Below are 25518 nucleotides of genomic sequence, written 5' to 3'. Positions count from 1 at the left end.
TGGAAAAACATAAAAGGCTTTATTAGAAAATTGGAATGAACTTTATTTACAGTCAAGTGTTTGAGCAGTGAACAGGTCAGCTGACTAGCAGCTCAACCTGATTGGTCCTCTACACGGCGCTGGGGGGCGGGGCTTGGCTCCGCTTAGCAGCATGTTGGTCCTCCTCGTCTCCATCGCCTCGTTTCCTCTTTGAGGGTCCTCCTGATGGCGCCTCCTGCTGGGGGCAGAGGCAGTTTACAGGCGTGTGTGTGTGTGTGTGTGTGTACGTGTGTGTACGTGTGTGTGTGTGTGTGTACTTGTTTCTGCTATACCGGTGGGGACTTTGACCTGACTATTTGCTATAAAGGTGGGGACTTGTCTTACAGTGGGGACCTAAAATGAGGTCCCCACGGGTGGCAACACCATTTTCTTGGCCATATTGTTGTTAATAAAAAAATGTAAAAGTGCAAAAACGTTTGTTTAGGGTTAGGAATTGATTTGGTGATGGTTAAGGTTAGGGTTAGGGTTAGGAGTTAGATATGAATGGGAGTCAATGGTAAGTCCCCACCGGTATAGAAAAACAAACGTGTGTGTGTGTGTGTGTGTGTGTGTGTGTGTGTGTGTGTGTGTGTGTGTGGACGCGTGTTTCTGCTAACTCGGTGGGGACTCATGTCACGGTGGGGATCTCATTTCGGTCTCCCCAAGTTTAAACAGTGTTTTCTTGACCATGTTGTTGTTACTGAAAAAGTAAAAGTGCTAAAACGTTTCTTTAGGGTTAGGTATGAATGGGAGTCAATGGTACGTCCCCACGGGGATAGCAGCCCAAACTTGTGTGTGTGTGTGTGGTTACCATGAGAGCAGCAGCAGCAGCACCCTCTACAGGTGGGTACATGAGTCTGTGAGCCGTCTTCAGCATCCCCTGATCCTAGAACAGTACAGCCAGCGTCAGACTACACTTCCCATGATCCACCTGGAGCCTTTCAGCACAGTGGCAGATTTAAAACCTCTAAACAGTAACATATACTAGAACATACTGTAGGTACCTGTAACCAGGGGTGCTGCAGAGCGTCCTCGATGCTCATCCTCTTGCTGGGATCGACAACCAGCAGCTTCCTCACCACATCCTTCGCTGGAACACAGCATCGATAAATCTTATTTTTATTATTATCTTCATCATGTCAATCTGTTGGTTACAAGCAGCTGAAAAACTACAAATATGTGAAGTTAGAAGTTTGTAAAAGCTGCTGCTGCTCTGAAATAAAAATCTAAATGTCTGAACCCTCCAAGGCATCTAGAAACACTAAAGCTAAAAGGCTCATGCTTTATTGCTAGTAAATGCTAATGCAAAAATTTTAGTAGGAAGTTAAATAGTCAAATGAGTAAAATGCTGTTAGAAAGCTAACTTGAAAATGATGTTTGACTACTAATGCTAAAATGTCAGTATCAAACAATTTTATCATGCTAAAGCTAAAAACTACTGTTAAAATGTTAGTGTTGGATACCAATGCTGGTATTAATTTGCTAATGCTAAGTGTTAAAATGCTAGTGCTAAATGCTACTATGAAAACCCAGTGCTTCAATGCTGTGGTCAGCTGCTGGCATGTTTTAGATGCTAATGATAAAATGCTAATGCTCACATGTTTTAGATGCTAATGCTCACGTTTGAGATGCTAATGATAAAATGCTAATGCTCACATATTCTAGATGCTAATGATAAAATGCTAATGCTCACATATTTTAGATGCTAATGATAAAATGCTAATGCTCGCATGTTTTAGATACTAATGATAAAATGCTAATGGTAAAATGCTAATGCTCACATGTTTTAGATGCTAATGGTAAAATGCTAATGCTCACATGTTTTAGATGCTAATGGTAAAATGCTAATGCTCACATGTTTTAGATGCTAATGGTAAAATGCTAATGCTCACATGTTTTAGATGCTAATGGTAAAATGCTAATGCTCACATGTTTTAGATGCTAATGGTAAAATGCTAATGCTATGTTTCATCTCTCAGCCTCCCATGTTTCAGTGAAACTTTAACTTTTGTGTCAGGAACAAATCTCTGATTCTCAGTAGGTAATAGTACTGTAGTAGTATTGCAGTAGTACCTTGATCAGAGACGTGTCTCCACTTGGACGGAACCATGGTGAACTCTCCAAGAATGATTTGATCCGTGACTGGCTTGTCACTAAAACTCTCGTGGAAAGGAGGATATCCACCCAGACTGAGACAGACAGACAGGTGGACAGACAGTTTCAGCTCTGAGTAAATACAAGAAATAAAAAATTGTTTCTATCACACAGACATTAAATAAGACTGAGGGTGAGACAGGTGAGAGAGTGAGACAGGTGCCTACCAGACGAACAGCAGGACTCCGAGGCTCCAAGCATCCACAGCGAGGCTGTATCCAGTGGTGGACGCCTGAGTGAAGACTTCAGGAGCCAGATAGGACGGAGTCCCACACAGAGTCCTCATGAGGACAGATTCCTCCAAGATCCTGGACTGGTTGAAGTCTGTCACCTGGAGGACACAGACTGTTACACACAGCTACACAGTGTTACACACAGTTACACACTGAGGATGAAGACGTCTACCTTGATGAGACAGACGTCCTCCTGAGACGACAGCAGGATGTTCTCAGGCTTCAGGTCTCTGTGGATGATCCCGTTACTGTGGAGGTACTACACACACACACACACACACACACACAGTTACCTGTGCTGCACCTGTGTCAGCTGGTTACCATAGCAACAGCAGGTGAGGCTCACCTGGACGGCTCGAAGCATCTGGTAGAAATAGAGTTTGGCCACATTCTCCTGAAGCTGCTGCTGAGACTTTACCCTGTGGAACAACTCACCTCCCTCCATCCTACAGAGAGGCAGACAGGAGAGAGACAGACAGGCAGGATGAGAGACAGACAGACAGGTGACAGACAGGAGAGACAGGCAGGATGAGAGACAGACAGACAGGTGACAGACAGGAGAGACAGGCAGGATGAGAGACAGACAGACAGGTGACAGGCAGGATGAGAGACAGACAGACAGGTGACAGACAGGAGAGACAGGCAGGAGAGAGACAGACAGACGTGTCCCTCACAGCTCCAGGACGATGTAATAACTGTCGTCCGTCTGGTAAAAGTCTTCTGTCTTTATGAGACAAGGCTGCAGGAGGAACAGGAAATGAGGTCACAGAACCAGCAGAGCAGGAAATGACACGTGTTTCTTCTTTGTTGGTGTCAGACTCACGTGGTTGACTCGCTGCAGAATCTCGATCTCCGTCGTGGCGTTCCGTGTCGCCGTCTGTGATTGGACAACAAAGCAGACAGGTCACATGGTGAGCAGCCCGGCCTCTCATTGGTCCATTCCCCGCAGCTCTGACAACATGAGCGTTCAGGCGCATGTTTATAGTTCTCTGAGGTCACTCTTGATGTCTCAGCCAATCACAATGCAGAGTCGACTCACCCCTTCAGACTGGAAGTTCTTCTTGTTGATGATTTTCACAGCGACTTTCCTGCAGGTGGAACGTTGGAACGCCAGGCGGACCTCCCCACACACACCTCTGAAACACAGACACACACAACACTCACACACCAGAACACACAGGAAGTGACATCATCACAGTGGTGGGAGCGACTCACGTTCCGATTCGTCGAGTCAGCAGGTATTTCTCCCGCAGCTCTCTGGGTAAACTGGACTGATCGTCTGACATCAGGTCGATGAACACAAACACTGCAGACACAGAGAGGACGTGGTCAGGTGTTTCCAGGTGTGTCCAGGTGTGTCCAGGTGTGGTCAGGTGTGGTCAGGTGTTACCTCGGTTTCGTTGTTCTGCCAGGGCGATGACAGCATTATTGACCAGAGGAAGCTTCTTATTTTTGCCGATTGGAATCCCGTCCACAAACGTCCCATTATTACTATAGTCCTCCACAAAGACCTCAGAGCCCTCCTGATGGACAGACAGGTGGACAGACAGACAGGTAGAGGAGAGAGTTAGTTCTTTTTGGTTCTTTGAGATGTTCCACTTTCATACCAGAGGTTCTTTAGGGCTTCAGGTGTCTAATCTCCCCCACATGACCACTGACCCATGAAGTTCATCAGTCATGTCACTGAGAGGAGAGAAGAAACACCTAGAATCACTCATCAGAACTGAGGAACTTCCTGGATGAAGCTGAAACATCTTCAGGTTCCAGCTGTTCGTCCTGAAGCTCTGAGGACCACAGGTGAGGAACTCACTCTGAGGATCCTGAAGTGTTTCTTGCTGTAAATTCTGAACTTCTTAGATCCTCGGTCATCAGGGTCATCCAGGACGTAGTTACACTTGGAGTCCCGTCCAAACAGGTACTGGTCCTCCACACAGTCTGCAGACACACCAACATGAACATCAGCTCCTCTCAGGACCACGTCCTCACAGCGCTAGTCTTAGCATGAGCCCTCACGGCGCTAGTCTTAGCATGAGCCCTCACGGCGCTAGTCTTAGCATGAGCCCTCACGGCGCTAGTCTTAGCATGAGCCCTCACGGCGCTAGTCTTAGCATGAGCCCTCACGGCGCTAGTCTTAGCATGAGCCCTCACGGCGCTAGTCTTAGCATGAGCCCTCACGGCGCTAGTCTCAGCATTAGCCCTCACGGCGCTAGTCTCAGCATTAGCCCTCACGGCGCTAGTCTCAGCATTAGCCCTCACGGCGCTAGTGTTAGCATTAGCCCTCACGGCGCTAGTGTTAGCATGAGCCCTCACGGCGCTAGTCTTAGCATGAGCCCTCACGGCGCTAGTCTCAGCATGAGCCCTCACGGCGCTAGTCTCAGCATGAGCCCTCACGGCGCTAGTGTTAGCATTAGCCCTCACGGCGCTAGTGTTAGCATTAGCCCTCACGGCGCTAGTCTCAGCATTAGCCCTCACGGCGCTAGTGTTAGCATTAGCCCTCACGGCGCTAGTGTTAGCATTAGCCCTCACGGCGCTAGTGTTAGCATTAGCCCTCACGGCGCTAGTGTTAGCATTAGCCCTCACGGCGCTAGTCTCAGCATTAGCCCTCACGGCGCTAGTGTTAGCATTAGCCCTCACGGCGCTAGTGTTAGCATTAGCCTTTATGGCACTAGTGTTAGCATTAGCCCTTACGGCACTAGTGTTAGCATTAGCCCTCATGGCGCTAGCCTTAGCATTAGCGTTACCATGGCTCCTGAAGCCGCGGGCCATCGGTAGCAGGCGGCCCCAGGGTTGTAGTTCTGGCTCCTCGGGGACGGACGGCAGGGTGACGGGGAGGGTGTCCACGCTGCTCAGGGTCCCAGAACCACTGGAGGACTGACTGCCAGATGTCGGCCCGCTGGATGAACTGGAACCAGGTTGAGACTGGAACTTGGCCTGGGACGGGGACAGGGTGGACTGGGTAGCAGACTGGGTGGACTGGGACTGGGTCTGGGTCTGCGCCCCCTCAGGGGGAATCTCTTCAGACATTCTCCAGCTCTGCTGACACAAGAAGAGAAGTCAGACTATACTGGTCCTGGTAAACATGTCAGCACCAAATCCCATTTTAAAGCTGTTCAATTTAAGGACATGTTTCTCTGTCAACAATACAAACATAGAAAACTAATTTAAAACATGTTTTATTATTCTGATGTCTACTCTTCAACTTTGTACAAATTTAACAACAAACAGCCGTCAACATTTCCAGACGGACCTCAGAAATCACAACCGTCTGCACGGAGAGGAGACGATCTTAAATTAGATGAAATTTAAATGGAGTTTGGTGTCAGATATGTTCACTAACCCTGCCCACCGCCTGTCAATCACAGCCGGACTAAACGGCTTCCGGAAACAGCTGTTCTTCAGGAGGTTTACTTTATCTGACAACAGAAACAGTTAAAACGTGTTCACGGTGCTGCCGGTCCACTGGAAGGTTCGGCTCAAACTTTACAGAAAATAATCCGGATCCAGACGGAACCGGAACCAGTGCAGAAGACCTTAAATTAGACGGTTTTCGAACGGAGTCTGGAATGAATCCGACCCGACACCGGAACCAGTCCAGCACTAGACTGGACCGGGTCGACACAGCGCCCTCAGAGCTCCACTCACCGTGCAGAGCGGCTGCTGTCCTCTGGGTCGCTGCAGCTCGAACCGAACGAAAGGACTTACGGGCACGTGCAGGACACTTTCACCGGGAATGTGCGGGAATCGTATTTCCTGTTTTCCTCTGACGTCATGTGACCGTAGTAGCCAATGAGAGTGCTGGGAGTTGGGTCACGTGGGTGTGCAGCCGTCAGCAGTGCTTCCGGGTCTGGTTCGGGAGGCAGAGGAGGCTCGGCAGAACCAGAGGATCGAGAGAACCAGCAGAACCAGCATGTCCTCTCAGCGGAGAACCCTGATCATCACAGATGGTGAGTCCTGCAGACAAACTGAACTTCAGGAAAGTTTCACTTAACAAACACAAACGCCCAAAAATAGCAAAACAACAGAAGAGAAAATGCAGTAATAGTAGTGACAGATGGAACAGAAAAAAGAGACAAACTGGGTGAAAACATCCTAAAGGAGACAGAATACACATGAATGTGATAGAAAGCAAACATCCCCCTAAAACAGCTAAAAACAGTTAAACAGCAGAAAAGACACAAAACTCATACATACATGAAAACACAACCAGAAAACACTCAGCTAAAAACACACAAAAACCTGAAAACAATTTCCCTGAACCCGGATAAAACTGATCAACTGGTGGAAAGGATAGATCTGATTCCTGGACTTTGTCTCGCTCCAGATGAGGAGGTGGAGGCCGAGGAGCTCAACCCGTTCTCCTTCAAAGAGTTTCTACGATGGAAAAACCAGGACCCAGACCGGGACCCAGACCAGGATCCAGACCAGCAGCAGACACATGGGAAGGTAAAAAGAGTCTGACGGGACATTTACTGTTTTCTGTGGGAGGGATGACTCAGCATGTTATCAGATAAACTACTGGGGGAGGGATGACTCAGCATGTTATTGGATAAACTACCTGAGGAGGGATGACTCAGCATGTTATCAGATAAACTACCTGAGGAGGGATGACTCAGCGTGTTATAAGATAAACTGCCTGGGGTGACCTCAGTCTCTTTGTTTGTCTCAGAGGCTTGTTAGGAACCTGACTTTTGACCCTGAGGTCAGCAGCTGTTTATTGTCTGAGCACTCCCTGGCGCTGCAGGTAAGTGACATCATCACTGACATCATCATACCTTCCCCCTTTATTTCCATCGCAGTGTTGTGAATTCGGACAGTACTTTAAAGTCATTTTAGGTCACTTTTATCTACTTTTGGATGATTTCAAACATTTTTTGAGTCCTTCAGATTATTTTGGAAGGATTATTTTTTGACAGGTTTGGATGTGAATGTTTCCAGCCGTCTGACTGAGAAACGTTTCTTCTTCCTCATGTTGTCCTGGTCATCTGTCTGAGTCTTTAATCGCCTGAAAGCTTACAGATCAGAAAACAGCGCAAGCATCTCCTGATCAATTCACTGATAACTGATCAGTTGTTTCAGTCCAAACATCCAACCATCATACCCTGCTCTCATGACGTCATCACCCGTTACCTCAGAGCCAATCAGACCGATTGATTACTGATCACCTCCGTCTGACTCTCTGTCTGTCCAATCAGGAGGATGAAGAGGAGTGGGGGCGGAGCTTCCAGTCAGGTGTGGACAGCACGTCGTCTCTGTGCACGGAGGAAGATGAGGACGAGGAGGAGACCAGGTGACTGCAGCTGTTTGTTTTTCTGTCCACCGCCAGCCAATCCATTCCACATCTACACCGGTCTAAAACCAGTATAAAATCAGTCTAAAACCAATCCTGAACCTCTACTAAACCAACTCCTAAGCTAGTCCAAAAGCAAGCAGAAAGCCACGTGTGAAACCAGCATCAAACTAGAAAAGCAGTCAGAGAGCGCAGTCCTCCTCCAAGGCTGCTCAGTTGATGAAATATTTAATAGAAAAAAGGCACACGTTATGTACGGATATCGAATCACGTGTAAATTACTCTTATACAGGTCTGTTGATCAGTTCATCACTTCTGGCAAGCCTTTGTTTGGGTAGTGTTAAAATAACCATTCCCTCCAGGCTTCTGTTTTGAAAACACATTTTTAATGTTATGGGATTTTATTTTTTCACCATTCCCGCAGCACAGGAAGTGTTTATCTAAGAAGATGGTTTCTTAACATGATGCTGCCGAAAAATCCGAAAATTCACTTAAAGATGAAAGAAAACGGTTCCATGTTGCTGTGTATAAAGGATGTGTCTGAACTTAGAAACAGCTGGAATGGAGACCAGCTCTGACAGTGTTTCTGAAGAAAGGAGTGAAGGACAGAAAGGTGGATTTGTGTTCAAACTAAGGCTGATGGCTGGCTTTGTGAAACATCAGGAGCTTCACCACTGTCTAGCTGAGGTTTGCTACATACATGACCTAAATATGTAGCGGGACTCAGAAACACCTCACAGTTTAGTCATTTGTTCCTTGTATGATTTCTAACTGATTAATCACAGTCACTTTGTAGTAGGATGGCAATCATGTGATCCTCAGCAGGTAACTGACACCGTGTTCACTTGTTGTCATGGTTACAGCGATGCCGTGTCGACAGCTATTTCTCCCAATTGGAAATCCTTAAAAAAGCCGTGGATCCAGACTATAAGCCGCATCACTGAGAAAATTTAATGAGGTGGTCCTTGTGTCATTTCTGACTTCCACTGAAAATTTCATCCAAAATCTGTTGGTCTGTTTTAGAGTAATGCTGCTGACAGATTCACAGACAACCTACTGCTATCGTCCCAAAACTCCGCTGCATTCCTTGGCAGAGTAACTGACATTTTTGTCAAAATTTGATCGACTTACAACACTTTGACAATTTTATCACATTTTGATCGACATACTACACTTTGACAATTTTATCACATTTTGATCGACATACTGCACTTTGAATTTTTTTGTCGCATTTTGGACCACATACTGAACTATGACGTTCTTGTGAAATTTTGGATGACAAACTAAACTATGATATTTTGGACGACTTATGAAACTATGACTTTTTTGACATTTTTGTCACATTTTGAATGACATACTAAATCATGACTTTTTTATATTTTGAATGACATACTAAATTATCACAATTTTGTCACATTCTGGACGACATACTAAACTATGATGTTTTTTGTCCATTTTCGGACGACATATTAGACTATGATGTTTTATGTCCATTTTCGGACGACATACTAAACTATGACGTTTTTTGTCCATTATCGGACAACATACTAAAGTATGACTTTTTCGTCCATTTTCGGACGACATACTAAACTATGACGTTTTTTGTTCATTTTCGGACGACATACTAGACTATGACGTTTTATGTCCATTTTCGGACGACATACTAAACTATGACGTTTTTTGTCCATTTTCGGACGACATACTAAACTATGACGTTTTTTGTCCATTTTTGGATGTCATACTAAAATATGACATTTTTTCCTCCACTTTGGGATGACATATTAAACTATGACGTTTGTTGTCCATTTTTGGACCACATACTAAACTATGGCGTTTTTTGTCCATTTTCGGACGACCTTCTAAACTGTGACGTTTTTTGTCCATTTTCGGACGACATACTAGACGATGATGTTTTTTGTCCATTTTCGGACGAAATACTAAACTAAGACGTTTTTTGTCCATTTTTGGACGACATACTAAACTATGACGTTTTTCGTCCATTATCGTACGACATACTAAAATATGACTTTTTTGTCCATTTTTGGACGACATACTAAACTGTGATGATTTTTGTACATTTTCAGATGACATTCTAAAATATGACGTTTTTTGTCCATTTGCGGACGACATACTAGACTGTGACGTTTTATGTCGGTTTTCGGACGACATACTAAACTATGATGTTTTTTTCTCCACTTTGGGATGACATATTAAACTATGACGTTTGTTGTCCATTTTTGGACCACATACTAAATTATGACGTTTTTTGTCCATTTTTGGATGACATACTAAACTGACTTTTACGTCCATTTTTTGATGACATACTAAACTATGACGTTTTTGTCCATTTTCGGATGACATACTAAGCTATGACGTTTTTTGTCCATTTTGGGACGACATGCTAAACTATGACGTTTGTCTATTTTCGGACGACATACTAAACTATGACGTTTTTTGTCTATTTTTGGACGACATATTAAACTATGGCGTTTTTTGTCCATTTTTGGACGACATAATAAACTGTGACGTTGTTTGTCCATTTTCGGACGACATACTGAAGTATGACTTTTTTGTCCATTTTCGGACGACATGCTAGACAATGACGTTGTTTGTCTATTTTCGGACGACATACTAAACTATGACATTTTTTGTCTATTTTTGTACGACATACTAAACTATGGCGTTTTTTGTCCATTTTTGGACGACATAATAAACTATGACGTTTTTTGTTCATTTTCGGACGACATACTAAACTGTGACATTGTTTGTCCATTTTTGGACGACATACTAAACTATGACGTTTTTTTGTCCATTTTGGGACGACATGCTAAACTATGACGTTGTTTGTCCATTTTCGGACGACATACTGAAGTATGACTTTTTTGTCCATTTTCAGACGACATGCTAGACAATGACGTTGTATGTCTATTTTCGGATGACATACTAGACAATGATGTTGTTTGTCCATTTTCGGACGACATACTAAAATATGACTTTTTCGTCCATTTTCGGACGACATGCTAAACTATGATGTTTTTTGTCCGTTTTCGGATGGCATACTAAACTGTGACGATTTTTGTACATTTTCAGATGACATTCTAAGATATGATGTTTTTTGTCCATTTGCGGACGACATACTAGACTGTGACGTTTTATGTCGGTTTTTGGACGACATACTAAACTATGACGTTTTTTTTCTCCACTTTGGGATGACATATTAAACTATGACGTTTGTTGTCCATTTTTGGACCACATACTAAATTATGACGTTTTTTGTCCATTTTTTGATGACATACTAAACTATGACGTTTTTGTCCATTTTCGGATGACATACTAAGCTATGACGTTTTTTGTCCATTTTGGGACGACATGCTAAACTATGACGTTTGTCTATTTTCGGACGACATACTAAACTATGACGTTTTTTGTCTATTTTTGGACGACATACTAAACAATGGCATTTTTTGTCCATTTTCGGACGACATACTAAACTATGACTTTTTTGTCCGTTTTTGGACAACAAACTAAACAATGGCGTTTTTTGTTCATTTTCGGATGACATACTAGACTGTGACGTTTTATGTCGGTTTTCGGACGACATACTAAACTACGACGTTTTTTTCTCCACTTTGGGATGACATATTAAACTATGACGTTTGTTGTCCATTTTTGGACCACATACTAAACTGTGACTTTTTTGTCCATTTTTTGATGACATACAAAACTATGACGTTTTTTGTCCATTTTTGGACGACATACTAAACTATGACGTTTTTTGTCTATTTTTGGACGACATACTAAACTATGATGTTTTTGTCATTTTTTGGATGACATACTAAACAATGACGTTTTTGACATTTTTTGGATGACATCCTAAACTATGACGTTTTTGTAACAGTTTGGACGACATACTCAACTATGACGTTTTTGTCACATTTTGGACGACATGCTAAATTCTGACGTTTTCGTCATTTTTTGGACGACATACTAAACTATGACGTTCATGCCACATTTCAGACGACATACTAAACGATGACGTTTTTGTCACATTTTTGGACGACATGCTAAATTCTGACGTTTTTGTCATTTCTTGGACGACATACTTAACTATGACTTTTTTGTCCATTTTCGGACGACATACTAAACTATGACGTTTTTTGTCCATTATCGGACAACATACTAAAGTATGACTTTTTCGTCCATTTTCAGACGACATACTAGACTATGACGTTTATTTCTCCACTTTGGGATGACATATTAAACTATGACGTTTGTTGTCCATTTTTGGACCACATACTAAACTATGACGTTTTTTGTTCATTTTCGGACGACATACTAAACTAAGACGTTTTTTGTCCATTTTTGGACGACATAATAAACTGTGACGTTGTTTGTCCATTTTCGGACGACATACTGAAGTATGACTTTTTTGTCTATTTTTGTACGACATACTGAACTATGGCGTTTTTTGTTCATTTTCGGACGACATACTAAACTGTGACATTGTTTGTCCATTTTTGGACGACATACTAAACTATGACGTTTTTTGTCCATTTTGGGACGACATGCAAAACTATGACGTTGTTTGTCCATTTTCGGACGACATACTGAAGTATGACTTTTTTGTCCATTTTCAGACGACATGCTAGACAATGACGTATGTCTATTTTCGGATGACATACTAGACAATGATTTTGTTTGTCCATTTTCGGACGACATACTAAAATATGACTTTTTCGTCCATTTTCGGACGACATGCTAAACTATGATGTTTTTTGTCCGTTTTTGGACGACATACTAAACTATGACGTTTTTTTTCTCCACTTTGGGATGACATATTAAACTATGACGTTTGTTGTCCATTTTTAGACCACATACTAAATTATGACGTTTTTTTTGTTCATTTTTGGACCACATACTAAACTGTGACTTTTTTGTCCATTTTTTGATGACATACTAAACGATGACATTTTTTGTCCATTTTCGGATGACATACGAAACTATGACGTCTTTTGTCCATTTTTGGACGACATACTAAACAATGGCATTTTTTGTCCATTTTCGGACGACATACTAAACTATGACGTTGTTTGTCTATTTTCGGACGAAATACTAAACTATGACGTTTTTTGTCTATTTTCGGACGACATACTAAACTATGACGTTTTTTGTCTATTTTTGGACGACATACTAAACTATGGCATTTTTTGTCCATTTTTGAACGACATAATAAACTATGGCGTTTTTTTGTCCATTTTCGGACGACATACTAGACAATGATGTTGTTTGTCCATTTTCGGATGACATACTAAACTATGACGTTTTTTGTTCATTTTCGGACGACATACTAAACTCTGACGTTGTTTGTCCATTTTGGAACGACATACTAAACTATGACGTTGTTTGTCTATTTTCGGACGACATACTAAACTATGACGTTTTTTGTCTATTTTTGGACGACATACTAAACTATGGCATTTTTTGTCCATTTTCGGGCGACATACTAGACAATGACGTTTTATGTCCATTTTCGGACGACATACTAAACTGTGACGTTGTTTGTCCATTTTCGGACGACATACTAAACTATGACGTTTTTTGTTCATTTTCGGACGACATACTAGACAATGATGTTGTTTGTCCATTTTCGGACGACATACTAAACTATGACGTTTTTTGTTCATTTTCGGGCGACATACTAGACTGTGACGTTTTATGTCGGTTTTTGGACGACATACTAAACTATGACGTTTTTTTTCTCCACTTTGGGATGACATATTAAACTATGACGTTTGTTGTCCATTTTTAGACCACATACTAAATTATGACGTTTTTTTTGTCCATTTTCGGACGGCATACTAAACTGTGATGATTTTTGTACATTTTCAGATGACATTCTAAAATATGACGTTTTTTGTCCATTTGCGGACGACATACTAGACTGTGACGTTTTATGTCGGTTTTCGGACGACATACTAAACTATGACGTTTTTTTCTCCACTTTGGGATGACATATTAAACTATGACGTTTGTTGTCCATTTTTGGACCACATACTAAATTATGACGTTTTTTGTCCATTTTTGGATGACATACTAAACTGTGACTTTTATGTCCATTTTTTGATGACATACTAAACTATGACGTTTTTGTCCATTTTCAGATGACATACTAAACTATGACGTTTTTTGTCCATTTTGGGACGACATGCTAAACTATGACGTTGTTTGTCCATTTTCGGACGACATACTGAAGTATGACTTTTTTGTCCATTTTCAGACGACATGCTAGACAATGACGTTGTATGTCTATTTTCGGATGACATACTAGACAATGATGTTGTTTGTCCATTTTCGGACGACATACTAAAATATGACTTTTTCGTCCATTTTTGGACGACATGCTAAACTATGATGTTTTTTGTCCGTTTTCGGATGGCATACTAAACTGTGACGATTTTTGTACATTTTCAGATGACATTCTAAGATATGATGTTTTTTGTCCATTTGCGGACGACATACTAGACTGTGACGTTTTATGTCGGTTTATGGACGACATACTAAACTATGACGTTTTTTTTCTCCACTTTGGGATGACATATTAAACTATGACGTTTGTTGTCCATTTTTAGACCACATACTAAATTATGACGTTTTTTTTGTTCATTTTTGGACCACATACTAAACTGTGACTTTTATGTCCATTTTTGGACGACATACTAAACAATGGCATTTTTTGTCCATTTTCGGACGACATACTAAACTATGACGTTTTATGTCCATTTTCGGACGACATACTAAACTATGACGTTGTTTGTCTATTTTCGGACGAAATACTAAACTATGACGTTTTTTGTCTATTTTCGGACGACATACTAAACTATGACGTTTTTTGTCTATTTTTGGACGACATACTAAACTATGGCATTTTTTGTCCATTTTTGAACGACATACTAGACTGTGACGTTTTATGTCGGTTTTCGGACGACATACTAAACTATGACGTTTTTTTCTCCACTTTGGGATGACATATTAAACTATGACGTTTGTTGTCCATTTTTGGACCACATACTAAACTATGACGTTTTTTTGTCCATTTTTGGACGACATACTAAACTATGACGTTTTTTGTCTATTTTTGGACGACATACTAAACTATGATGTTTTTGTCATTTTTTGGATGACATACTAAACAATGACGTTTTTGACATTTTTTGGATGACATCCTAAACTATGACGTTTTTGTAACAGTTTGGACGACATACTCAACTATGACGTTTTTGTCACATTTTGGACGACATGCTAAATTCTGACGTTTTCGTCATTTTTTGGACGACATACTAAACTATGACGTTCATGCCACATTTCAGACGACATACTAAACGATGACGTTTTTGTCACATTTTTGGACGACATGCTAAATTCTGACGTTTTTGTCATTTCTTGGACGACATACTAAACTATGACGTTTTTTGTCCATTATCGGACAACATACTAAAGTATGACTTTTTCGTCCATTTTCGGACGACATACTAGACTATGACGTTTATTTCTCCACTTTGGGATGACATATTAAACTATGACGTTTGTTGTCCATTTTTGGACCACATACTAAACTATGGCGTTTTTTGTTCATTTTCGGACGACATACTAAACTAAGACGTTTTTTGTCCATTTTTGGACGACATAATAAACTGTGACGTTGTTTGTCCATTTTCGGACGACATACTGAAGTATGACTTTTTTGTCCATTTTCGGACGACATGCTAGACAATGACGTTGTTTGTCTATTTTCGGACGACATACTAAACTATGACATTTTTTGTCTATTTTTGTACGACATACTAAACTATGGCGTTTTTTGTCCATTTTTGGACGACATAATAAACTATGACGTTTTTTGTTCATTTTCGGACGACATACTAAACTGTGACATTGTTTGTCCATTTTTGGACGACATACTAAACTATGACGTTTTTTGTCCATTTTGGGACGACATGCTAAACTATGACGTTGTTTGTCCATTTTCGGACGACATACTGAAGTATGACTTTTTTGTCCATTTTCAGACGACATGCTAGACAATGACGTATGTCTATTTTCGGATGACATACTAGACAATGATGTTGTTTGTCCATTTTCGGACGACATACTAAAATATGACTTTTTCGTCCATTTTCGGACGACATGCTAAACTATGATGTTTTTTGTCCGTTTTTGGACGACATACTAAACTATGACGTTTTTTTTCTCCACTTTGGGATGACATATTAAACTATGACGTTTGTTGTCCATTTTTAGACCACATACTAAATTATGACGTTTTTTTTGTTCATTTTTGGACCACATACTAAACTGTGACTTTTTTGTCCATTTTCGGACGACATACTAAACTATGACTTTTTTGTCCGTTTTTGGACAACAAACTAAACAATGGCGTTTTTTGTTCATTTTCGGACGACATACTAGACTGTGACGTTTTATGTCGGTTTTCGGACGACATACTAAACTACGACGTTTTTTTCTCCACTTTGGGATGACATACTAAACTATGACGTTTTTTGTCCATTTTCGGACATACTAAACTGACGTTTTTGTCCATTTTTTGATGACATGCTAAACTATGATGTTTTTTTGTCAATTTTCGGACGACATACTAAACTATGACGTTTTTTTCTCCATTTCGGACGACATACTCGACAATGATGTTGTTTGTCCATTTTCGGACGACATACTAAACTGTGACGTTTTTGTCCATTTTTTGATGACATACTAAACTATGATGTTTTTTGTCCATTTTCGGACGACATACTAGGCTATGACGTTTTTCATCCATTATCGGACGACATGCTAAACTATGACGTTTTTTGTCCACTATCAGACGACATACACACGTGGACAAAATTGTTGGTACCCCTCAGTTAAAGAAGGAAAAACCCACAATTCTCACTGAAATCACTTGAAACTCACAAAAGTAACAATAAATAAAAATTTATTGAAAATTAAATAATCAAAATCAGCCATCACTTTTGAATTATTGATTAACATAATTATTTAAAAAAAACAAACTAATGAAATAGGGCTGGACAAAAATGATGGTACCCATAACTTAATATTTTGTTGCACAACCTTTTGAGGCAATCACTGCAATTAAACGATTTCTGTGTTTGTCAATGAGCGTTCTGCAGCTGTCAACAGGTATTTTGGCCCACTCCTCATGAGCAAACCGCTCCAGTTGTCTCAGGTTTGATGGGTGTCTTCTCCAAATGGCATGTTTCAGCTCCTTCCACATATGTTCAATGGGATTCAGATCTGGGCTCATAGAAGGCCACTTTAGAATAGTCCAACGCTTTTCTCTCAGCCATTCTTGGGTGTTTTTGGCTGTGTGTTTTGGATCGTTGTCCTGTTGGAAGACTCATGACCTGCGACTGAGACCAAGCTTTCTGACACTAGGCAGCACATTTCTCTCCAGAATGCCTTGATAGTCTTCAGATTTCATCGTACCTTGCACACTTTCAAGACACCCTGTGCCAGATGCAGCAAAGCAGCCCCAAAACATTACTGAGCCTCCTCCATGTTTCACCGTAGGGACAGTGTTCTTTTCTTCGTATGCTTGGTTTTTGAGTCTATGAACATAGAGTTGATGTGCCTTACCAAAAAGCTCCAGTTTGGTCTCATCTGTCCAAAGGACATTCTCCCAGAAGCTTTGTGGCTTGTCAACATGCATTTTTGCAAATTCCAGTCTGGCTTTTTTATGAGTTTTTTTCAGCAGTGGTGTCCTCCTTGGTCGTCTCCCATGAAGTCCACTTTGGCTCAAACAACGACGAATGGTGCGATCTGACACTGATGTACCTTGGCCTTGGAGTTCACCTTTAATTTCTTTGGAGGTTGCTCTGGGCTCTTTGGATACAATTCCAACGATCCGTCTCTTCAATTTGTCATCAATTTTCCTCTTGCGGCCACGTCCAGGGAGGTTGGCTACTGTCCCGTGGGTCTTGAACTTCTGAATAATATGAGCCACTGTTGTCACAGGAACTTCAAGCTGTTTAGAGATGGTCTTATAGCCTTTACCTTTAAGATGTTTGTCTATCGTTTTTTTCGGATGTCCTGGGACAATTCTCTCCTTCGCTTTCTGTTGTCCATGTTCAGTGTGGTACACACCTTTTCACCAAACAGCAGGGTGACTACTTGTCTCCCTTTAAATAGGCAGACTGACTGATTATGAGTTTGGAAACACCTGTGATGTCAATTAAATGACACACCTGAGTTAATCATGTCACTCTGGTCAAATAGTTTTCAATCTTTTATAGAGGTACCATCATTTTTGTCCAGGCCTGTTTCATTAGTTTGTTTTTATAAATAATTATGTTAATCAACAATTCAAAAGTAATGGCTGATTTTGATTATTTAATTTTCAATAAATTTTTATTTATTGTTACTTTTGTGAGTTTCAAGTGATTTCAGTGAGAATTGTGGGTTTTTCCTTCTTTAACTGAGGGGTACCAACAATTTTGTCCACGTGTGTACTAATGTCATCTGCAAGGGGACACAAGCCAGTGTCTTATTGTGCCGTTCCCAAGTCATAAATTTTGTCCAAAAAGACGCCATAAAAAAATGCCATTTTTTCAACGTCGTAGACACATGCAAAACGTAAAAAAAAAATTCTCTGAGAATTAACCAGTCAAAATCAGACATTGCTTTTGAACTGTGGTTCAACAGAATTAAAAAAAAATACACTCTTTCGTCTAAACTCTCCCATAAACTGGGTTTATGGAATTAAAATGGAATGGCCTACTTGTTATGAAAGTCAGTTTATGAACTTTCATTCATATTTTGTTGAAGCATTATTGAATAAATATATTTTACAAAGGATTTTTGAATTGTTGCTATTTTTTTTATGTCACGTACCCACTGGCATGACTTCAAATACCTCAAGGGATACTCAGACCTGCATTTGAGAACCGCTGAAATGATGACATGTTTGTCACATTTTGGACGGCATAGTATATAAACTATATGTATCTGATAAAGCAGTGTGAAACCATTCTTGATTCATTGGTCTTGGTTGTGACGTCAGCGATCGTCTGAGCTCCTTGAATGAAAGTTTTCTGCATAAAACATGGATTTGTCTGTTTTCTGTCGAGCGTGAAGCAGATTAGATTCCTGGAGTGAAGAGCAGAGTCAGTCTGAGTTGAGCTTACCTGGTAGCTCATGTGGAAACGCCTCACTGGTTTCACGTGTTCTATCCAACCTCTGTGAAGGTTTTCCTCCAAACCTGAAGATCCAGCAGCAGGAGAGAACTACGAAGGAGACGATGAGACGTCCATGGCTGAACCAGGCAGCTCCTGCAGGAGGAGGAGTGGGCGGAGCAGCCAGGTAGCCCAGGTAAGTGTACCTGTATGTAACCCTGCAGTAGTGAAACGCTGGTACAATCAGCCCACACTGACGGACTTTCAAATCATTTCCAGCCACTATGTTTTGCAGATGGACTCACCATCTAGGAAACAAGAGTCACACACTTTCCCTGTGGAGTCCTACTGATCTGAACACGTGTGTTTCATAGTTTCATATGTTGGAAAAAACAATATGTTCAAAAAATGTCCAAAAAGTTTTTAGTAGAGCATGCCAAGAAAAAGCTCAAATAGTGTCATAGTGAAGTGTGAGAAAGTGGAAAAAATGTGTTCTAAAAAAGGTGTCAGAGATCTGTAGTCCATGTGAGAAAGTAGTAAAAATGTTAATAACGTTGTTAATAAAGTTGTCTTCAGCACTCACACCTGCTACACACACACACACACACACACACACACACACACACACACACACACACACGTATATACATACTATATATATTCATACTATCGATAGACAGATAGATATAGAGAGTGTATAATAGTCTCTGTGATAAACAGGGAGCAGAGGTGGTGTGCAGTTCAGAGAGCGTGGGAGAAATGAGAACTGTCCTGGTAACAAACTGCTGTGTTCTCAGCTGCAGGAGGAGAACATGTCGCTGAGGAGAACCCTCAGGGAGCTGCAGAGAAGAGCCGAGGCCAGCCAGCGCAGGTGAGGTCTGACCAATCAGGCGAAAGCAGTGTGTAGTGTGTTTACCCAGCATGCCTCTGTGCTGCAGGGCGGTGGAACTGTCAGAGGAGCTGTTGCTGAGGAGGCATCAGGAGGAGAAGGAGGCCCAGGACCTGGAGAGCATGGTCCACTCTGTGGAGAAGAACCTGGACCTGATGACGGTCAGCAGCAGCAACACACCTGAACACACCTGATACACCTGAACACACCTGATACACCTGAACACACCTGAACACACCTGATACACCTGAACACACCTGAACACACCTGAACACACCTGAACACACCTGAACACACCTGAACACACCTGAACACACCTGATACACCTGATACACCTGATACACCTGAACACACCTGATACACCTGAACACACCTGAACACACCTGAACACACCTGATACACCTGATACACCTGAACACACCTGATACACCTGAACACACCTGAACACACCTGAACACACCTGAACACACCTGAACACACCTGAACACACCTGAACACACCTGATACACCTGAACACACCTGATACACCTGAACACACCTGAACACACCTGAACACACCTGATACACCTGATACACCTGAACACACCTGATACACCTGATACACCTGATACACCTGAACACACCTGATACACCTGATACACCTGATACACCTGATACACCTGAACACACCTGGATACACCTGAACACACCTGATACACCTGATACACCTGAACACACCTGATACACCTGAACACACCTGAACACACCTGAACACACCTGAACACACCTGATACACCTGAACACACCTGAACACACCTGGATACACCTGAACACACCTGAACACACCTGGATACACCTGAACACACCTGAACACACCTGATACACCTGAACACACCTGATACACCTGAACACACCTGACACACCTGACACACCTGATACACCTGAACACACCTGGATACACCTGAACACACCTGAACACACCTGATACACCTGAACACACCTGAACACACCTGATACACCTGAACACACCTGAACACACCTGAACACACCTGATACACCTGAACACACCTGATACACCTGAACACACCTGAACACACCTGATACACCTGATACACCTGAACACACCTGAACACACCTGAACACACCTGAACACACCTGAACACACCTGAACACACCTGATACACCTGATACACCTGAACACACCTGATACACCTGATACACCTGAACACACCTGATACACCTGATACACCTGATACACCTGAACACACCTGAACACACCTGATACACCTGATACACCTGATACACCCGAACACACCTGACACACACCTGACACACACCTGACACACCTGATACACCTGATACACCTGAACACACCTGAACACACCTGAACACACCTAACACACCTAACACACCTGAACACACCTGAACACACCTAACACACCTAACACACCTAACACACCTGAACACACCTGAACACACCTGAACACACCTGGATACACCTGGATACACCTGAACACACCTGAACACACCTGATACACCTGAACACACCTGGTACACCTGAACACACCTGATACACCTGAACACACCTGATACACCTGAACACACCTGGATACACCTGGATACACCTGGACACACCTGAACACACCTGATACACCTGGATACACCTGAATACACCTGAACACACCTGGATACACCTGATACACCTGAATACACCTGAACACACCTGAACACACCTGGATACACCTGATACACCTGATACACCTGAACACACCTGAACACACCTGATACACCTGATACACCTGAACACACCTGATACACCTGATACACCTGAACACACCTGGATACACCTGATACACCTGATACACCTGAACACACCTGAATACACCTGAACACACCTGGATACACCTGATACACCTGAACACACCTGAACACACCTGAACACACCTGATACACCTGAATACACCTGAACACACCTGATACACCTGATACACACCTGATACACCTGATACACCTGAACACACCTGATACACCCGAACACACCTGACACACACCTGACACACACCTGACACACCTGACACACCTGATACACCTGAACACACCTGAACACACCTGAACACACCTGAACACACCTGAACACACCTGATACACCTGAACACACCTGATACACCTGAACACACCTGAACACACCTGAACACACCTGAACACACCTGAACACACCTGAACACACCTGAACACACCTGATACACCTGATACACCTGAACACACCTGAACACACCTAACACACCTGAACACACCTGAACACACCTGGATACACCTGGATACACCTGAACACACCTGAACACACCTGAACACACCTGAACACACCTGATACACCTGAACACACCTGGATACACCTGGACACACCTGAACACACCTGAATACACCTGAACACACCTGAACACACCTGAACACACCTGAACACACCTGGATACACCTGATACACCTGAATACACCTGAACACACCTGAACACACCTGGATACACCTGATACACCTGAACTCTCATTTGAAACCCTGCAGTGTCTGTTTGATCAGACTGATTTTTGTGTGTGAATCAGAGACGAGCAGTGAACGCAGAAAACACCGTTTCTAGACTGAAGTCAGAGCTGCAGCAGCAACAGGTAAATACACACACTACCTCACTCTAGTACTACTATAAACATACTACTTCACTGTAGTACTGGAACTGAATAGAGTATCAGTTGTAGTATGTTAGATCCATCATGTATGTGACCGTTTCCAGACAGGCAGTATGAACACATGGCTTAGTGTGGTGTGAGACAGTCCTCAGGTAAACTGTTGGACCTCATCAGGTGGTAGAACGACATCCAACAGGTGTCCGTGTTGTACCTTTATGAGTGCATGTAGTATTTGTACGTGTTGTACTTCAGGTGGAGGTGGAGTCTCTGCGCTCAGAGAACAACATTCTGAAGGCAGCAGAGTCTCAGGTCGTCATGACGATGAGACAAAACGCACAGGTGGCCTCTGACTACCTGAACAAGACCGCAAGCCACGCCCACTCCTCCATCCGGTCAGTACCTGCACACAGACAGACAGGTAGACACACAGACAGGTAGGTCTCTGTTGCCTGTCTGTCTCTAACCCGTCTCTCTCTAACCTGTCTCTCTCTCTCTCTCTGACCTGTCTCTCTCTCTAACCTGTCTCTCTCTCTCTAACCTGTCTCTCTCTCTCTCTCTAACCTGTCTCTCTCTCTCTCTCTCTAACCTGTCTCTCTCTCTCTCTCTCTAACCTGTCTCTCTCTCTCTCTCTCTAACCTGTCTCTCTCTCTCTCTCTCTAACCTGTCTCTCTCTCTCTCTCTCTAACCTGTCTCTCTCTCTCTCTCTCTAACCTGTCTCTCTCTCTCTCTCTCTAACCTGTCTCTCTCTCTCTCTCTCTAACCTGTCTCTCTCTCTCTCTCTAACCTGTCTCTCTCTCTCTCTCTAACCTGTCTCTCTCTCTCTCTAACCTGTCTCTCTCTCTCTCTAACCTGTCTCTCTCTCTCTCTAACCTGTCTCTCTCTCTCTCCTCTCTCTCTCTCTAACCTGTCTCTGTCTCTCTCTCTCACCTGTCTCTCTCTCTCTCTAACCTGTCTCTCTCTCTCTCTCTCTAACCTGTCTCTGTCTCTCTCTCTAACCTGTCTCTCTCTCTGTCTAACCTGTCTCTCTCTCTCTAACCTGTCTCTCTCTTCTCTCTAACCTGTCTCTCTCTCTCTCTCTAACCTGTCTCTCTCTCTCTCTCTCTAACCTGTCTCTCTCTCTCTCTCTCTAACCTGTCTCTCTCTCTCTCTCTCTAACCTGTCTCTCTCTCTCTCTAACCTGTCTCTCTCTCTCTCTCTCTCTCTAACCTGTCTCTCTCTCTCTCTCTCTCTAACCTGTCTCTCTCTCTCTCTCTCTCTCTAACCTGTCTCTCTCTCTCTCTCTCTCTAACCTGTCTCTCTCTCTCTCTCTCTCTAACCTGTCTCTCTCTCTCTCTCTAACCTGTCTCTCTCTCTCTCTCTCTCTAACCTGTGTCTCTCTCTCTCTCACCTGTCTCTCTCTCTCTCTCTCACCTGTCTCTCTCTCTCTCTCTAACCTGTCTCTCTCTCTCTCTCTAACCTGTCTCTCTCTCTCTCTCTAACCTGTCTCTCTCTCTCTAACCTGTCTCTCTCTCTCTCTCTCTAACCTGTCTCTCTCTCTCTCTCTAACCTGTCTCTCTCTCTCTCTCTAACCTGTCTCTCTCTCTCTCTCTCTCTCTCTCTCTCTCTCTCTCTCTCTCTACCTGTCTTTCTCTCTCTAACCTGTCTCTCTCTCTCTCTCTCTCTCTCTCTCTCTAACCTGTCTCTCTCTCTCTCTCTAACCTGTCTCTCTCTCTCTCTCTAACCTGTCTCTCTCTCTCTCTCTAACCTGTCTCTCTCTCTCTCTCTAACCTGTCTCTCTCTCTCTCTCTCTAACCTGTCTCTCTCTCTCTCTCTAACCTGTCTCTCTCTCTCTCTCTCTCTCTCTCTCTCTCTCTCTCTCTCTCTCTCTCTCTCTCTCTCTCTCTAACCCGTTTGTCTCTCCAGTCAGCTGATGGGGGAGGCGGAGTCTCTCCGGTTGGTGTCTCACCTGCTTCAGTCCATTGATAAGATCTCCTCTGTGGACACCGAGTCCTGAAGCTGAGGACGTCTGTCCATCACCTGAATGCTCTCTGTCTGGTTGTCATGGCAACAGCTTCGAACATTTACCTGTGAGGTCAGCAGGTGTCAGTCTGACATCACAGCTGCTGATTGGCTGTGTTGCTGCTCCAGTCCCATGAAATCTGAAAAAACGAGGACGTAAAGTTCCACAGACTGGAGGAGTGAGAGAGTGGAGGCGTGAGCAGAGAGCTGCTGTGATGTTTCGGCTTCACGGAGTTGATCTGAGTCCTGAAGACTTTAAATAAACAGTGAACAGGAATCTGTGTGGACTCTGTTGTGATTTCTAGAACAGCATCTTTTCCTAACTTTACAATCTGATGGATCCTTTCAGTTGTTCGCTTTATTTTGAACTTCAGTTTGTTACACAAAGTGGAAGTGAACGTGAGGAAATTCCAGCTGACCTTAGAGGTGGATGAAGATGTTCTCCATGATGCTGCTGACTGCAGAACATCATCCTTCTGTCTGATGGTTTAGTTTCCAGGCTATTCTCTGGTTTCTGTCATTTAACTAGTTCCAGAATAAATCAGTGTGTAGATGCTGATGACTAACAGGACGTCTGTCCTCAGCAGATCCTGGCACTGATTCAACCAAATCAGTGATGACAGTAAATTCTGCAGAAGAAAATAAATCAGAACGTAGGATCAGATGAGTAATATGTCAAATTTTTTACAAACGTTTCTGTAGAAAACCTGCCACAGCTGATTCTGACATGAGAACAGCAGCAGCTAAACATCTGGAACTCATCTGAAACAGTTCATGAGTTTAATAGATATTTAGTAGATACACACCCGAGACCTGCAGCAAAAATAAGAAAACCAATAAAAGACGATGAAAACTTCATCATGAATAATGTGAACAGGATTTTCCTTGGTAAGGTAGAGAAAGGAGAAATACTGAACATTGTTAAAGGATCCACTGACTGCATGGACATGGACATATTAGTAAAAAAATATACATAAATATGTTCAGACTGTCTAAAGGTTAAAACTAACGGACAAAAAAACGCAATAGTAGAGTATGTCGAAAAAAATGGACAAAAAACGTCATAGTTTACTATTTCGTCCCAAAATGGACAAGAAA

General features: G+C 42.5%; 3 protein-coding genes and 1 long non-coding RNA gene across 15 annotated transcripts; 1 reads left to right on the top strand and 3 right to left on the bottom strand.

Annotated features, from left to right (window-relative positions):
- Positions 1 to 6219, bottom strand: chek2 (checkpoint kinase 2). Of its 4 annotated transcripts, none has more exons than XM_051950971.1 (15): positions 6108 to 6219; positions 5147 to 5438; positions 4216 to 4340; positions 3796 to 3928; positions 3621 to 3711; positions 3445 to 3541; positions 3229 to 3282; positions 3080 to 3144; positions 2752 to 2851; positions 2578 to 2664; positions 2340 to 2503; positions 2092 to 2207; positions 1023 to 1108; positions 830 to 904; positions 1 to 217 (listed from the first exon to the last, which is right to left on the bottom strand). In XM_051950971.1, exons 2-15 carry the CDS (start codon positions 5427 to 5429, stop codon positions 110 to 112), a joined length of 1584 nt encoding a protein of 527 aa, XP_051806931.1. In that variant the 5' UTR covers positions 5430 to 5438; positions 6108 to 6219; the 3' UTR covers positions 1 to 109. The 4 variants fall into 4 exon arrangements, with proteins under 4 accessions (XP_051806931.1, XP_051806929.1, XP_051806932.1 ...); XM_051950969.1 differs by having other exon boundaries at positions 6048 to 6165; XM_051950972.1 differs by having other exon boundaries at positions 1 to 214; positions 6048 to 6165.
- Positions 6209 to 24697, top strand: entr1 (endosome associated trafficking regulator 1). 3 transcript variants are annotated; one of them, XM_051950974.1, is made up of 10 exons: positions 6209 to 6349; positions 6727 to 6848; positions 7072 to 7146; positions 7598 to 7692; positions 18951 to 19074; positions 19676 to 19749; positions 19817 to 19928; positions 22342 to 22404; positions 22675 to 22814; positions 24325 to 24697. In XM_051950974.1, exons 1-10 carry the CDS (start codon positions 6313 to 6315, stop codon positions 24413 to 24415), a joined length of 933 nt encoding a protein of 310 aa, XP_051806934.1. In that variant the 5' UTR covers positions 6209 to 6312; the 3' UTR covers positions 24416 to 24697. The 3 variants fall into 3 exon arrangements, with proteins under 3 accessions (XP_051806934.1, XP_051806935.1, XP_051806933.1); XM_051950975.1 differs by having other exon boundaries at positions 22675 to 22840; XM_051950973.1 differs by having other exon boundaries at positions 22675 to 22856.
- On the bottom strand, positions 19834 to 22296 carry LOC127534800 (keratin-associated protein 10-4-like). The gene is made up of 11 exons (XM_051950968.1): positions 22200 to 22296; positions 22091 to 22159; positions 21846 to 22021; positions 21777 to 21808; positions 21352 to 21536; positions 21276 to 21313; positions 20978 to 21149; positions 20815 to 20939; positions 20563 to 20592; positions 20287 to 20325; positions 19834 to 20044 (listed from the first exon to the last, which is right to left on the bottom strand). Exons 1-11 carry the CDS (start codon positions 22287 to 22289, stop codon positions 19930 to 19932), a joined length of 1071 nt encoding a protein of 356 aa, XP_051806928.1. The 5' UTR covers positions 22290 to 22296; the 3' UTR covers positions 19834 to 19929.
- On the bottom strand, positions 22896 to 24318 carry LOC127534804 (uncharacterized). 7 transcript variants are annotated; one of them, XR_007943291.1, is made up of 3 exons: positions 23810 to 24318; positions 23504 to 23761; positions 22896 to 23292 (listed from the first exon to the last, which is right to left on the bottom strand). It is a non-coding gene; the product is annotated as an uncharacterized LOC127534804 (long non-coding RNA). The 7 variants fall into 7 exon arrangements; XR_007943296.1 differs by having other exon boundaries at positions 23504 to 23738; XR_007943294.1 differs by having other exon boundaries at positions 23833 to 24318.
- Positions 24698 to 25518: the final 821 nt, after the last annotated feature.

This window comes from Acanthochromis polyacanthus, chromosome 7, assembly GCF_021347895.1.
Source record: "Acanthochromis polyacanthus isolate Apoly-LR-REF ecotype Palm Island chromosome 7, KAUST_Apoly_ChrSc, whole genome shotgun sequence".
Lineage (NCBI taxonomy): Eukaryota > Metazoa > Chordata > Actinopteri > Pomacentridae > Acanthochromis > Acanthochromis polyacanthus.
Note: the sequence above shows the minus strand (reverse complement) of the source record. Positions and strands in the feature narration are given on the sequence as shown.